General features: G+C 36.7%; 1 protein-coding gene across 7 annotated transcripts in view; it reads left to right on the top strand.

The window, feature by feature from the left end:
- Positions 1-12,327, top strand: part of MCM8 (minichromosome maintenance 8 homologous recombination repair factor) — a 57,159-nt gene that overhangs the window by 25,176 nt on the left and 19,656 nt on the right. For all 7 annotated transcript variants that reach the window (XR_002324324.2, XR_002324325.2, XM_020985533.2 and 4 more), the window contains exons 14-16: positions 2,865-3,006; positions 11,203-11,398; positions 11,895-12,114. Coding sequence is in view for 5 of the 7 variants with exons in the window: in XM_020985533.2 (XP_020841192.1) it covers positions 2,865-3,006; positions 11,203-11,398; positions 11,895-12,114 (558 nt within the window). In the remaining 2 variants the exon portion in view is untranslated. The remainder of the gene's footprint in view (positions 1-2,864; positions 3,007-11,202; positions 11,399-11,894; positions 12,115-12,327) is intronic.

Below are 12,327 nucleotides of genomic sequence, written 5' to 3'. Positions count from 1 at the left end.
TACATACAATAGAAAGGTTCTAAAAATAGACAAGTATTTATTGTTTAGTGTGCCAGGCACTGCTCAGCACTATTACATTATTTGATTCTCACAACATCCTTGGGAGGTAGGTGCTATATTATTATCACCATTTTACAGATGAGAAAACTGAGACAAACAGAAGTTAAGTGGCTTGCCCAATATCACACATCTAGTAGGTGTCTGAGGCTAGATTTATACTCAGGGCTTCCTGCCTCCAGGCCCAGCACTCTATCCACTGTACCACTGAGCTGATAAGGTCATAAACCATACTGCAGAGGATTTAGAAGTGAGAAGAGAGGAAATGAAGGCACTAATTGTAGACAGCTTTCTCAGGGAACATAGCCACAAAGGAAACAGATAATGGTGATAGATAACAGAGATATTATGATGAAATGAGGGTAAAATTATGAAAAGAGACTGGGGTGAAGAAGTAGATAGTGGGAGAAAATGACTGAATGATGTGAGATAGATAAGAGGAGCTCATGGAAAATGGTCTCAATTTTTTCAGTGAAGTATGAGACAAGGTCCTCAGCTGAGAAGACGGGGAGAGGAGTGCTATAGGAGGCTTGGAGAAAAAGGAGAAGGATTAGAACAGCCACTGTGGAGAGTGAAATAGCAGATCAATTAGGAAAGAATAGATTATTTACCCTGCTGCAGTGAGGGCCTAGTTGAAATTAGATATCATAAATTTGTAGTGGATCTAGTCAGCACAGTTCCATGATTACCTCTAGCTCCATTCAGCAGCATATGGATAGGTGTGAAGGAGGCTGATGGTGGGAGTAATTCAGGGTTCATGTTTGGTAGGGTGTCAACATCAATAAGACAAGGGTCCTGTGAGGGTAGAATATGGTGTAGAGTTGAATTGCTTTACTAACAGGTCAAGATAGGGAAGGGAAGAGAATGTAACCAGAGTGTGGGTAGTAAATAGCTTGAGAAAGAGCTGAGGAGTGGATAGAGTGGAGGTCATGCTTGAAGGATTAAAAAAAGGGTTAGAGGTCATAAGGTATAGGGAAGGGTAGAAAGATCAAAGATTATGAACTGATAAAAGAATTTATGGGTTGGAGAATAAGTAAGTGGAACATTTGTAAGTGATGGCAAGATCAAATGTAAGACCTTCTCTGTGTGTAGGTGAGATAGAATTGAGAAACTGAGCAACTGAGAATTTAGAGCAGGGGTGGGGAACCTGCAGCCTCAAGGCCACATGTGGCCCTCTCGGTCCTCAAGTGTGGCCTTTTGACTGAATCCAAACTTCACAGAACAAATCCCCTTAATAAAAGGATTTGTTCTGTAAAACATGGACTCAGTCAAAAGGCCACACCCAAGGACCTACAGTCCCCTTGCATGAAGGCAAGAGATGGGAAGGAGGTAAAGATTGTGAGACAGGCATTGAACACATTGAGGAAAGAAGGAGAATGTCTTGGGGGTTGATAAATAATAACCATCAGGATCTAGATTGGATGATAAATTTGTATAGCTTGAACTACAGAAGAAGAGAGGACAGTGACAGTGGTAGAGTGCAGTGAAAGTGCAGTGGGGAAACAGAAGTATTCTGTCTACTCCACCAGGATTAGTGAAGGGTGTAGTGTGAGAGAAACTGTAGCCACTACTAGAAAAGATGCCAATACAAATTCAAAAACTTGTGGGAGTGAATGTTGAAAACTAAAAATAAATAAATTTATATATAAAAAAAGATGCCAATAGAAAGGGGGGGAGTGGAGATTTAAGGTGAAACTTTGTAAATGATGGAGTAGTATTCCAGATGGCACAGGAAAAGGGTTAGGCTGATCTGGGGTAGGACAGAGTTGGGGAGGAGGGGATAAAGTGAAGGTAGAAGAAGTAGGGAGTTAGCTTTGTACACTGGCAGCCTAGAGTTCAGAATCACTGGGACAGGGAGACTATGAGACCATGCCAACAATTTAGCAGTGAGTCCAAGTGATCAGAAAAAAGACTATTGAGGTTAGCAGATCAGATCATACTGAGATCTTTGCTTGAAGTTCAGCCTTCTGACAGTTATGTCTGTTATGTCCTTTGAGACTCCTTGAAGCCCTCAAATGAGACAGTTGCAGGTAGAGGTATAGGAGTCTGGTCAGGAGGTAGGGGTGACTTTCTTTTCCTGGAGACGACCCTAGAGGGCAGGAGATAGAAGAAATTTTTGGTCCTAGTGGACAGCCTGGCATTGGAATTGGTCCTGAAGTAGGGATCCACCACAGCATAGGAATTCAGAAGATAGGATGATTACTTCCTGACATGGAGGTTAGGGGAAGCTTGATGGTGAAGTTGTCATTTGAACTTGGCCTTGAAGAATATGTATGAATTAAACAGGTGGAGAAAATGTTCCAGATAGAAGAAATAGGGCATGCTCAGAGAATAACTATTATTAATATGGCTGAGGAAAAGTAGAAGTAATTGGGCTGAAAAGCAAGGTTGCAGCCAAATCTTGGAGTGTAGAATGTCTTGAATATTAGGAGGAATTCATACTTTTCTCAGTAGCCAATTTTAGCAGCATTCAAAGTTTATGAATAGAAGCATGATCAAAGCTTTGCTTTGGGAATATTCTACCACCAGAATGATGAATCAGTAAAGGGAAGACTAAAGACTGGGAGATCAGTAGTAAACTTGGACAGAGATAATAAGGAACCAAAACTTATTTTTGGTGGTGGGGGTAGAGGGAATGGAGAGGAACTGATATTTATGAGAGAGATATAAAGGTAGAATCAAGAGAAGTTAGTAATTAATCAGTAATGAAGGAAGGTTTGAGAATTCAAAGATGACACAAAATATTATATTTTTTGGTATGTTCACTTTTTTCTTTTCTTTTAGCTGCCTTACCTTATTTTCCTTAGGCAGTGTGTAGTGTTGCCCCACGTGGTGTTTACGTTTGTGGTAATACAACTACTTCATCTGGTCTGACTGTCACACTTTCAAAAGATAGTGCATCTGGAGACTTTGCATTAGAAGCTGGTGCCCTGGTACTTGGTGATCAAGGTAAGAAGCAAAAATGAAGACCAGTTCAGTAGACTAATGGCTCTTTATTTTTTCTCTCCTTAAATTCCTTTCTAGCATTTTTAATGTACTGCTTACATAGCAATAGTATGCATGGATACTTCAATAATTGGCAGCAAATGGTGCCAACATAGTGACTGGAAATTAGCATAGCAGTATAATTAGTTTTTGTATTTTGAAAAGGGTGGCTATTATTTGTTTGGAAATGGCACTACACAATGTGAGAGATATGTATACTCTGGGGCAGCCACTAAACATCTTTAACCTAATCTCCAGGTGCAGTTTTATTCCAAGTTTATTTTCCCCTATGTAAAAACTTTTATTGCTAGGTGGCACAGTGGATAGGGCACTGGCCCTGAAGTCAGGAGGACCTGAGTTCAAATGTGGCCTCAGACCAAATACTGACACTTACTAGCTGTGTGACCCTGGGCAAGTCACTTAACCCCAATTGCCTAAAAAAAAAAAACTTTTATGATTCTGGATTTTCAGAAATATCAGAGGCCCATAATCTAATTATGGGCTGTCAATTTATCTAAAAGTGAAAAAAAATGGCCTTTTGACTGAGCATTGAGGCCAAAGATTCCCCACCCTTATTTTAGACAACTAAAAGAGCTACTTTCATTAGGGGGAAAAAAAAGGAAGAAAGAAAAAAATTTAAGGTTTTATTTTATCCTTACATATTCTTTAAAAATTATTATTCTGTTACACTGTTCATAATTGTAAAAGTTACTGCAAATCTAAAAATTCTTTTTAAAAATTTGTGGACAAATAAAAAATTGAGTATTTATGTGGACCTCAAAATGCTGATATGGATAGTAAATAGGCATATATATCAGTAGATGTTGATTCTCTCTCAATAACCCTTTTAGCTAATAAGGTCCAAGATATTTACCATGCCTTTGGTATCTTCTTCTCCTTCAATTACCTTTTTTTTAATTTAATATTTTATTTTTTCCCCCAATTAAAAATAATTGGTAACATTCTGTTTTCAAATTTTTAATTTCAAATTCTCTCTCTCCCTTATCTCCCCCCTCATTAAGAATGCCAGCAGTTTGACGTAGGTTACACATGTGTAGTCATGCAAAATACATTTCCATGTAAGTCATGCTGTGAAAGAAAACACAGACAAAAAAACACCCAAGAAAAATAAAGAAAAAGTATCTTCGATTTGCATTCAGGCTCCACTAGTTCTTTCTCTGGAGAAGGACAGTACCTTTCATCATTAGTCCTTCAGAATTGTCTTGGATCATTGCTAAGAATAGCAAAGTTATTCACAATAGTTCATCATACAATATTGTTATTACTGTGTACAATGTTCTCTTGGTTGTGCTTATTTCACTTTGCATCAGTTTCCAGGTTTTTCTGAGAGCATTCTGCTTGTCATTTCTTATAGCAATAACAATCATATACAACAGCTTGTTCAGCCATTCTCCAATTGGTGGACATCCCCTCAGTTTCAAGTTCTTTGCCACCACAAAAAGAGCTGCTATAAATATTTTTATACATATAGGTCCTTTTCCTTTTTGTTTATTATCTCTTTGGGATAAAGACCTAGTAGTGGTACTGCTTGGTCAAAGAGTATGCATGGTTTTTTTAGCCCTTTGGACATAGTTCCAAATTGCCTTCCAGAATAGTTGAATCAGTTACAGCTTCACCAACAGTACATTACTATTTTAATTTTCCCACATCCCCTCCAACATTTATCATTTTCCTTTTCTGTTATATTAGCCAATCTGATAAGTTTGTGGTAGTAGCTCAGAGTTGTTTTAATTTGCATTTTTTGATCATATGACTATAGATAGCTTTGGTTACTTTTTCTGAAAACTGCCTGTTCATATCCTTTGACCATTTATCAATTGAGGAATGGTTCTCATTTCTTCTATAAATTTGACTCAGTTTTCTGTATATTTGAGAGATGAGCTCTTTATCTGAGAAATTTGATATAAAAAAAAATTTAAAGTAATGATTACCAATTATGTATTTCCCTCCATCCTGTTTTCCCACTATTTATCGTACACTCTCTCTCTCCTTTCACCTTGTCTATTCTCAAAAGTGGTTTGCTTGTGATTTTTATCTCCCCTAATCTGCCTTCCCTTCTGTAAGTCCCACCTCCCCTTTGTCTTATCTCTTTCCCCTCCTCCTTTCCTGTATGGTAAGATACATTTCTACACTCAGCTGAGTGTGTGTGTGTATTATTCTCTCTTTGAGCCAATTCTGATGAGAGCACAGTTGATGCTCTCCCCTCCCCCTCCTCCCATCTTCCCCTCCACTCTTTCGAGCCTCTTTTATGTCAGATAATTTACCCCATTCTACCTTTCCCTTTCTCCCAATGCATTCTTCTTTCTCACCCCTTAATTTTTTTTAGATAATCATTCCATCATATTCAGCTCTTATCTGTGTTTTTTGTCTATGTATATTTCTTCTAACTGTCCTAATAATGAGAAAGTTTTAAGAGTTACAAGTATCATTTTCCTGCGTAGGAATGTAAACAGTTTAACCTTATTGAATCCCTTATGACTTTTCTTTCCTGTTTACCTTTTTATGCTTCTTTTGAATCTTGCATTTGAAAATCAAATTTTCTATTCAGCTCTGGTCTTTTCATCAGGAATGCTTGAAAGTCCTCTATTTCATTAAATATCCATTTTCTCCCCTGAAGGATTATACTCAGTTTTGCTGGGTAGATGATTCTTGATTGTAATCCTAGCTCTTCTGCCCGCCAGAATGTCAGATACCAAGCTTTCCAATCCTTTAATGTAGAAACTGCTGAATCTTGTGTTATCCTGACTATGGCTCATTGATATCGGAATTATTTCTTTTTGGCTACTTGCAGTATTTTCTCCTTGACCTAGGAGCTCTGGAATTTGGCTGTAATATTCCTGGCAGTTTTCATTTTGAGATCTCTTTCAGAGGGGATTGGTGTATTCTTTTGATTTCTATTTTACTCTCTGGTTCTAGAATATCAGGTCACTTTTCCTTGATAATTTCCTGAAGCCTAGGGAATTTTTTTTTTTATCATAGCTTTCAGGTAGTCCAATAATTGTTAAATTATCTCTCCTGGATCTGTTTTCTAGGTCAGTTGTTTTTCCAATGAGATATTTCACATTTTCTTCTATTTTTTCATTCTTTTTGATTTTGTTTGATTCTTGATGTCTCATAGAGTCATTAGCTTCCACTTGCCCAATTCTAATTTTTAAAGCATTCAGTGAGCTTTTGTACCTTCTTTTCCTCCTTTTCCATTTGACCAATTCTAGTTTTTAGGAAGTTCTTTAGTGGATTTTTGTACCTCTTTTTCCTTTTGGCCTATTCTATTTTTTAAGGTGTTATTTTTCCCAGTACTTTTTGTGCCTCTTTTACCAAGCTGTTGACTCTTTTTTTCATTATTTTCTTACATCACTCTCATTTCTCTCTTTTTTTTTTTGTGAGGCAGTTGGGGTCAAGTGACTTGCCTAGAGTAACACAGCTAGTAAGTGTTATATGTCTGAGGCCAGATTTGAACTCAGATCCTCCTGACTCCAGGGCCAGTGTTCTAGCCACTGTGCCACCTAGCTGCCTCCACTCTCATTTCTCTTCCCAGTTTTTCTTCTACCTCTTTTGACTTTTAAAATCCTTTTTAAGCTCTTTCATGGTCTCGGACTAATTCATATCTTTCTTTGATATAGGATGTAGGAGTTTTTACTTTGTTATCTTCTGAGTATGCGTTTTGATTTTCCCTATCAACATAGTAACTTTCTATAGTTATGATCTTTTTCTGCTGTTTGCTCATTTTCCAGCCTATTTCTTTTTTATTATTCATTTATTTTAAACCTAAATACAAAATAAGAAAAAAAGCATTGCCATATGCACAGCAGAATAGATTTTTCATTTCAAGAAAGTCTATGTAATAAATACTACCATTGTGTTCAGCACTGTCCATCTTTTCTTTGCTTCCTTATAAGTTTTCTTTTGTTCTCTGCTGTGTGCTTTTTACTTTGTTCTTTTTTCTCCCTTCCTCTCTCTCCCCCCCACAAGAAGATATCTGAGGGTGGATACCATCTTCTTTCATAAGTCCAAGTCTTTCCATATTTTTCTAAGTCCACCAACTCATCATTTCCTATACCACAGCAATATTCTAAGCTTATACTGTCTAGTTATTTTAAATAGTCCAAAACAATATTGATTAATATGGCTGACCTATAGTGGTTGATTAAATTTTACCTTTAACTTTGAGTTCATGATTACTACCCCTGGATTTTTTCCCTAATAAATTCTACTTTTGATCTTTATGTTTGTATGTCTCTCTTGTTTCCTATCCCTCCTGATTCCTCTACTTTAGTTCTACCCCTCCTATTACTTAACCTACCCCTTATCCTCCCCACCCCACACAAAGATTCCTCCCTTATCCTTTCCCCTGCACTCTTTCACCATATTCTCTTGTTTTTATCTAAATTGAGAAAACTTTATAGCCTTCCAAATATGTTATTCCCTCTTTATCCCATTCCCATTAATCTAGATCCCTTCAACCCCCCCCTTATCTTATTCCCTCACTCTCTTATTTCTTTATACATTTAGAAGATTTTTATTCCCTTCTAAATGTTCTCTCTTTATCCCAGATCTCATGTGAGTATGGTTCCCTCTAAAAACCCCTCCCTTATCCTCTTCCCTCCCCCCATTCCCTTAGCCTTTTCTTTCTGAATTTAGGAGACTTTTATACTCTTATAGATATTTATGTATTGTTCTTTCTTTAACCCATTCCTGGTGAGAGTAGTGTTGCAGAACTACCAGCCCTCCTCCCCCTTCTAATTCCTGTCAGTTCCTCTTTTTGCACCTCCTTTATATAAGATAATTATCCTTTTTCCCTTTTCCTAAATTGTTTTACTTTTTAGAATCACCTCTCCCCCATCTTTCTTTCAGATTACCCAATTACTAATAATAATCTTAGATATATGTTTTACATTTCTTCATAAAAAGTAAACAGTCTGTTCTTACTGAGTCCCTTGTAATTAGTCTTTGATTTGTACCTTCTATTTCTCTTGGATCTTGTATGTCAAATTTTCTATTAAGTTCAGGTTTTTTTTGCAATAAAATCCTGAAAGTCTGGCAAATCGTTAAATGTCCATTTTTTTCTATTTGGGATTATGCTTAACTTTGCTGGGTATGATATTTTCAGCTGCAACCCCAGTTCTTTTGCTTTTTGATATATAATGTTATAAGACCTGCTGTTAGTGTTGCTGCTGCTAGGTCTTATGTGATTCTAAATATGGCTCCGCCTTGTTTTTTTCTTGTTGCTCATCATATTTTCTCTTTGAACTGGGGATTTCAGAATTTGACTATGATATTCCTGTGGGATCTCTTTCAGGTGGTTATTGGTGGATTTTTTTCTGCTTCTACTTTGCCCTCTTGTTATAACACTTCAGGACAATTTTGTTTAATTATTTCTTGTATTATTGTATCAAGATTCTTTTTTTGATCATAGCTTTCAGGTAATCTGATTATTTTTATATTTTGTCTTCTTGATCTCTTCTCCAGATAGTTGTTTTTCTTATGAGATGTTTCACATTGTCTTCTATTTTTTCATTCTTTATATTTTGTTTTATTATTTCTTGGTCTCTTAACTTTGCTGGCTTCCCCTTGCCCAATTCTGATTTTCAAGGAGTCGTTTTCTTCCTTAAGATTCTGGATCTTCTTTTTCAGTTGGTTGACTTTCTTTTCCTAATCTTCTGTTTTTCTTGGATTATTCTTTTTTTTTTCCAGCCTACTTCTTGATTTCTAACTCTTTGCTAAAATGGGGCTCTGCTTCCAGAGTGGAGGGGACACAGTCCCAAGCTTCAGGTTTATTTGTACAGCTGGTTTCACAGGTAATTCTGGGGACCTGTAAGTTTTCAGTTCTTCCGAGGTGGTATGATCTAGGGGAAAGGTGTGTTTACTACTTTCCTGTACTGTGCGCTGGGTCTGTGAGCAACCACAAGTGTTTTCTACTCTGGAACGGTGACCCAGGGTCCCTGCTGCCCTGCTGCTTCAAGCTTTGGTGTGCTAGTGCTCCTCCTCATCCTGGGACTGAGACTCAGGACTGTGACCCTGATCTGAGTATGAGCAAAACAACAGAGTCCTGCCCCCAGTGCCAACAAAGAGACCCCAGTAATCTCCTTCTGACCAATTGTTCAACCCCATTACTTTCTAGACTGAGAAGTCCAGAAACTTGCCACTGCTGCCACTGATTTAGCCACCCCCCAAGGCCTGCTCCTGGTTTGCTGGAGCCAGATCTGCGCTGGACTGTGCTCCACTCTCACCCTGGTATAATAGACCTTCCTGCCAACCTTCTAAGTTGTCTTGGGTTGGGAAATTGTTTCACTCTATCCTTTTATGGGTTCTGTGTCTCTAGAATTTGTTTTCAGCCATTATTTAAAGGTATTTGGAGAGGTTTGGCAGAGAGCTCAGGCAAGTCCCTGCCTTTTCTCTACCATTTTGGCTCTCAAAATTCAGTTATCTTGTAAATAATCCCTTAATATCACCTAAATTGTGCTGTCCCCAGTACATACTTCTTCAGTAGTTCTGAAATAAAAATTATTCACAGAAACTCTTCAGAATAGCTACATATAAAAACCTTGAGGGCAATATTTTGTGTGGGTGTCACTTATGATACTTATGATATATGCTATATTATGATACTTCTGATATGCTGTGTTAACTACCAGAAACATTTAACTTATCATCAGCATCTAGAATCATTTATATTAGAAGTTGCAGTTTTATCATAAATATTCAATATTAGAACTGGAAGAGTCCTTTAAGGCCCACTACCTTCTCATCTTGCAGAGGAGGAAACTGAAGTCCAAGGGTTAAATTATTTTGTTAAGGTCACATAGGTATTAAATAGGTTGTCTAGTATTTGAACCCAGCTCCTATGACTCCAAATTCAGTACTGAAAATTAAATGTTGTAATTGATAAATTTTAAAAAACCCAGCAAATTATTTGGTATTTTATTTAGATGACTTTTAAGCACTTTTTAAATTGAACTCTATAATGGTACAATGTATAATAAGTGGTTTGTTATGAGTGATATTGGTGTTATGTAACATTTGTGTTTAGCTATAGCAGGGACAACAGTTCTCCTCATCAAAACAGGAAAATGATAAATGTTGGAGAAGATGTGGGAAAATTGGAACACTAATGTGTTGGTGGAGTTGTGAACTGATCCAACCATTCTGGGGAGCAATTTGGAAATATGCCCAAAAGGCTATAAAACTGTGCATACCCTTTGACCCTGCAATACCACTTATAGGTCTGTACCCCAAAGAGATCATAAAAAAGAGAAAAGGACCCACATATACAAAAATATTTATAGCAGCTCTTTCTGTGGTGGCAAAGAGTTGGAAATTAAGGGAATGCCTGTCAATTGGGGAATGGCTGAACAAGTTGTGGTATATGAATGTAATGGAATATTATTGTGCTATAAGAAATGGTGAGCAATCAGATTTCAGGAAAACCTGGAAAGACTTGCATTAACTGATGCTAAGTGAAGTGAGCAGAACCAGGAGAACATTTTTACACAGTAACAGCAAAATTGTGCAATGACCAACTTTGTTAGACTTAGGTCTTCGGAGCAATATAATGATCTAAGACAATTCCAAAAGACTCATGATGGAAAATGCTATCTACATCCAGAGAAAAAACTATGGAGTCTGAATGCAGATTGAAGCATACTATTTGCTCTTTTTTTGTTTCTCATGGTTTTTCCACTTTGTTCTGATTCTTCTTTCACAACATGAATGATGTGGAAATATGTTTAATATGATTGTACATGAATAGCCTGTATTATATTGCATGCCATTTTGGGAAGGGAGGGGAATTTAGAACTCAAAATCTTTAATAAAAGTGAACGTTGAGAACTAAAAATAAAATAATTAATGGGGGAAAAAACTATTTCTTCATGATGTAATGTTTACTATATTTTTCATACTTCAAACTGCCAGAAACTAGTTGATCATTTATTGCAAAAAAAAAGATATTTAAAGAGATACTGGTATGTTTCAACTTGAACTACTTAGATTTAATGTGTTAAGTGTAAAGTACTAGGTTATTGATTATGCATTTGTTTTTAAATTGTGATCTAGCTATATGTTTATATTTATTAGTTTTTCTTATATTTAGCTTAACAATAACAGTTATTCCTTTAATCTAGTACTTTATTTTAATTGCAGGTATTTGTGGAATAGATGAATTTGACAAGATGGGCAATCAGCATCAAGCCTTGCTAGAAGCTATGGAACAGCAAAGCATTAGCCTTGCTAAAGCTGGCATTGTCTGCAACCTCCCAGCAAGAACTTCAATTATTGCTGCAGCAAACCCAGTTGGGGGACACTATAATAAAGCCAAAACTGTTTCTGAAAATTTAAAGTAAGTCTTTATTAACAGTTAATGACTCAATAAAATGGCAGGTTTTCTTCTAGTAGACGTCATTTGTGACCAATTTCATTTAGATTTTTTTTTTCCAAATACTGAAATCTTGACTTCAGCTATGCTTTTGATGGTGCTGTAAAGGGCTGTCTCATCAACCCATTAAGAGATGGGCCAGAAAAAGATGTGGTAAAAGGTGGTATTTGAGTTGCGGCCACTTGTCCTTCCAAGAAAAGGTGTATCAAGCCTAAGGTCGGATGCAAAGTAGTAATAAGTAAGGGATATTGGGGTGAGGGGAGAAGAGAAGGAAGTAATAAGTAATGCCCATTTCAGAAAGGAAAAGAAGATTTAATTGGCCTATATGCCAGGAATTGCTGACCTTTACATTGAACTTAAAATTTTATTTCTTAAATTTTACTTGGGATTTTTGAGTAATTGGGGAAACAGCTTTGTAGATTTTCTGGTTCTTGTTTCTTTTTGTTTATATACCTTCTAGAATTGGGAGTGCTCTGTTATCTAGATTTGATTTGGTATTTATCCTGCTGGATACCCCAAATGAGGATTATGACCATTTACTTTCTGAACATGTGATGGCAATAAGAGCTGGAAAGAAGAAAACAGTTTCAAGTGCCACAGTGTCTCGTATGAGCAGTCAAGATTCAAACACCTCTTTGCTTGAAGTCGTTTCTGACAAACCTTTATCAGAAAGACTAAAGGTAGACATTAGACATTACCTCATGAATATGTTTTCTCCTCAGTTTTTTTCTTCTGTTCATGTTTAGATGTGAGAAATTAATGTATTCTTTTTTATATTGCATTTATATTATATACACTTATGTTCTATACCTTTACTTCATGTACTATGTGAGGGTTAGGGCCAGCATCAGTTTTGTCCAAAACGATCAAACTCAAACAGATTTTGAGAGTCA

This window comes from Phascolarctos cinereus, unplaced genomic scaffold (assembly GCF_003287225.1).
Source record: "Phascolarctos cinereus isolate Bilbo 61053 unplaced genomic scaffold, phaCin_HiC Scaffold_2;HRSCAF=192, whole genome shotgun sequence".
Lineage (NCBI taxonomy): Eukaryota > Metazoa > Chordata > Mammalia > Diprotodontia > Phascolarctidae > Phascolarctos > Phascolarctos cinereus.
Note: the sequence above shows the minus strand (reverse complement) of the source record. Positions and strands in the feature narration are given on the sequence as shown.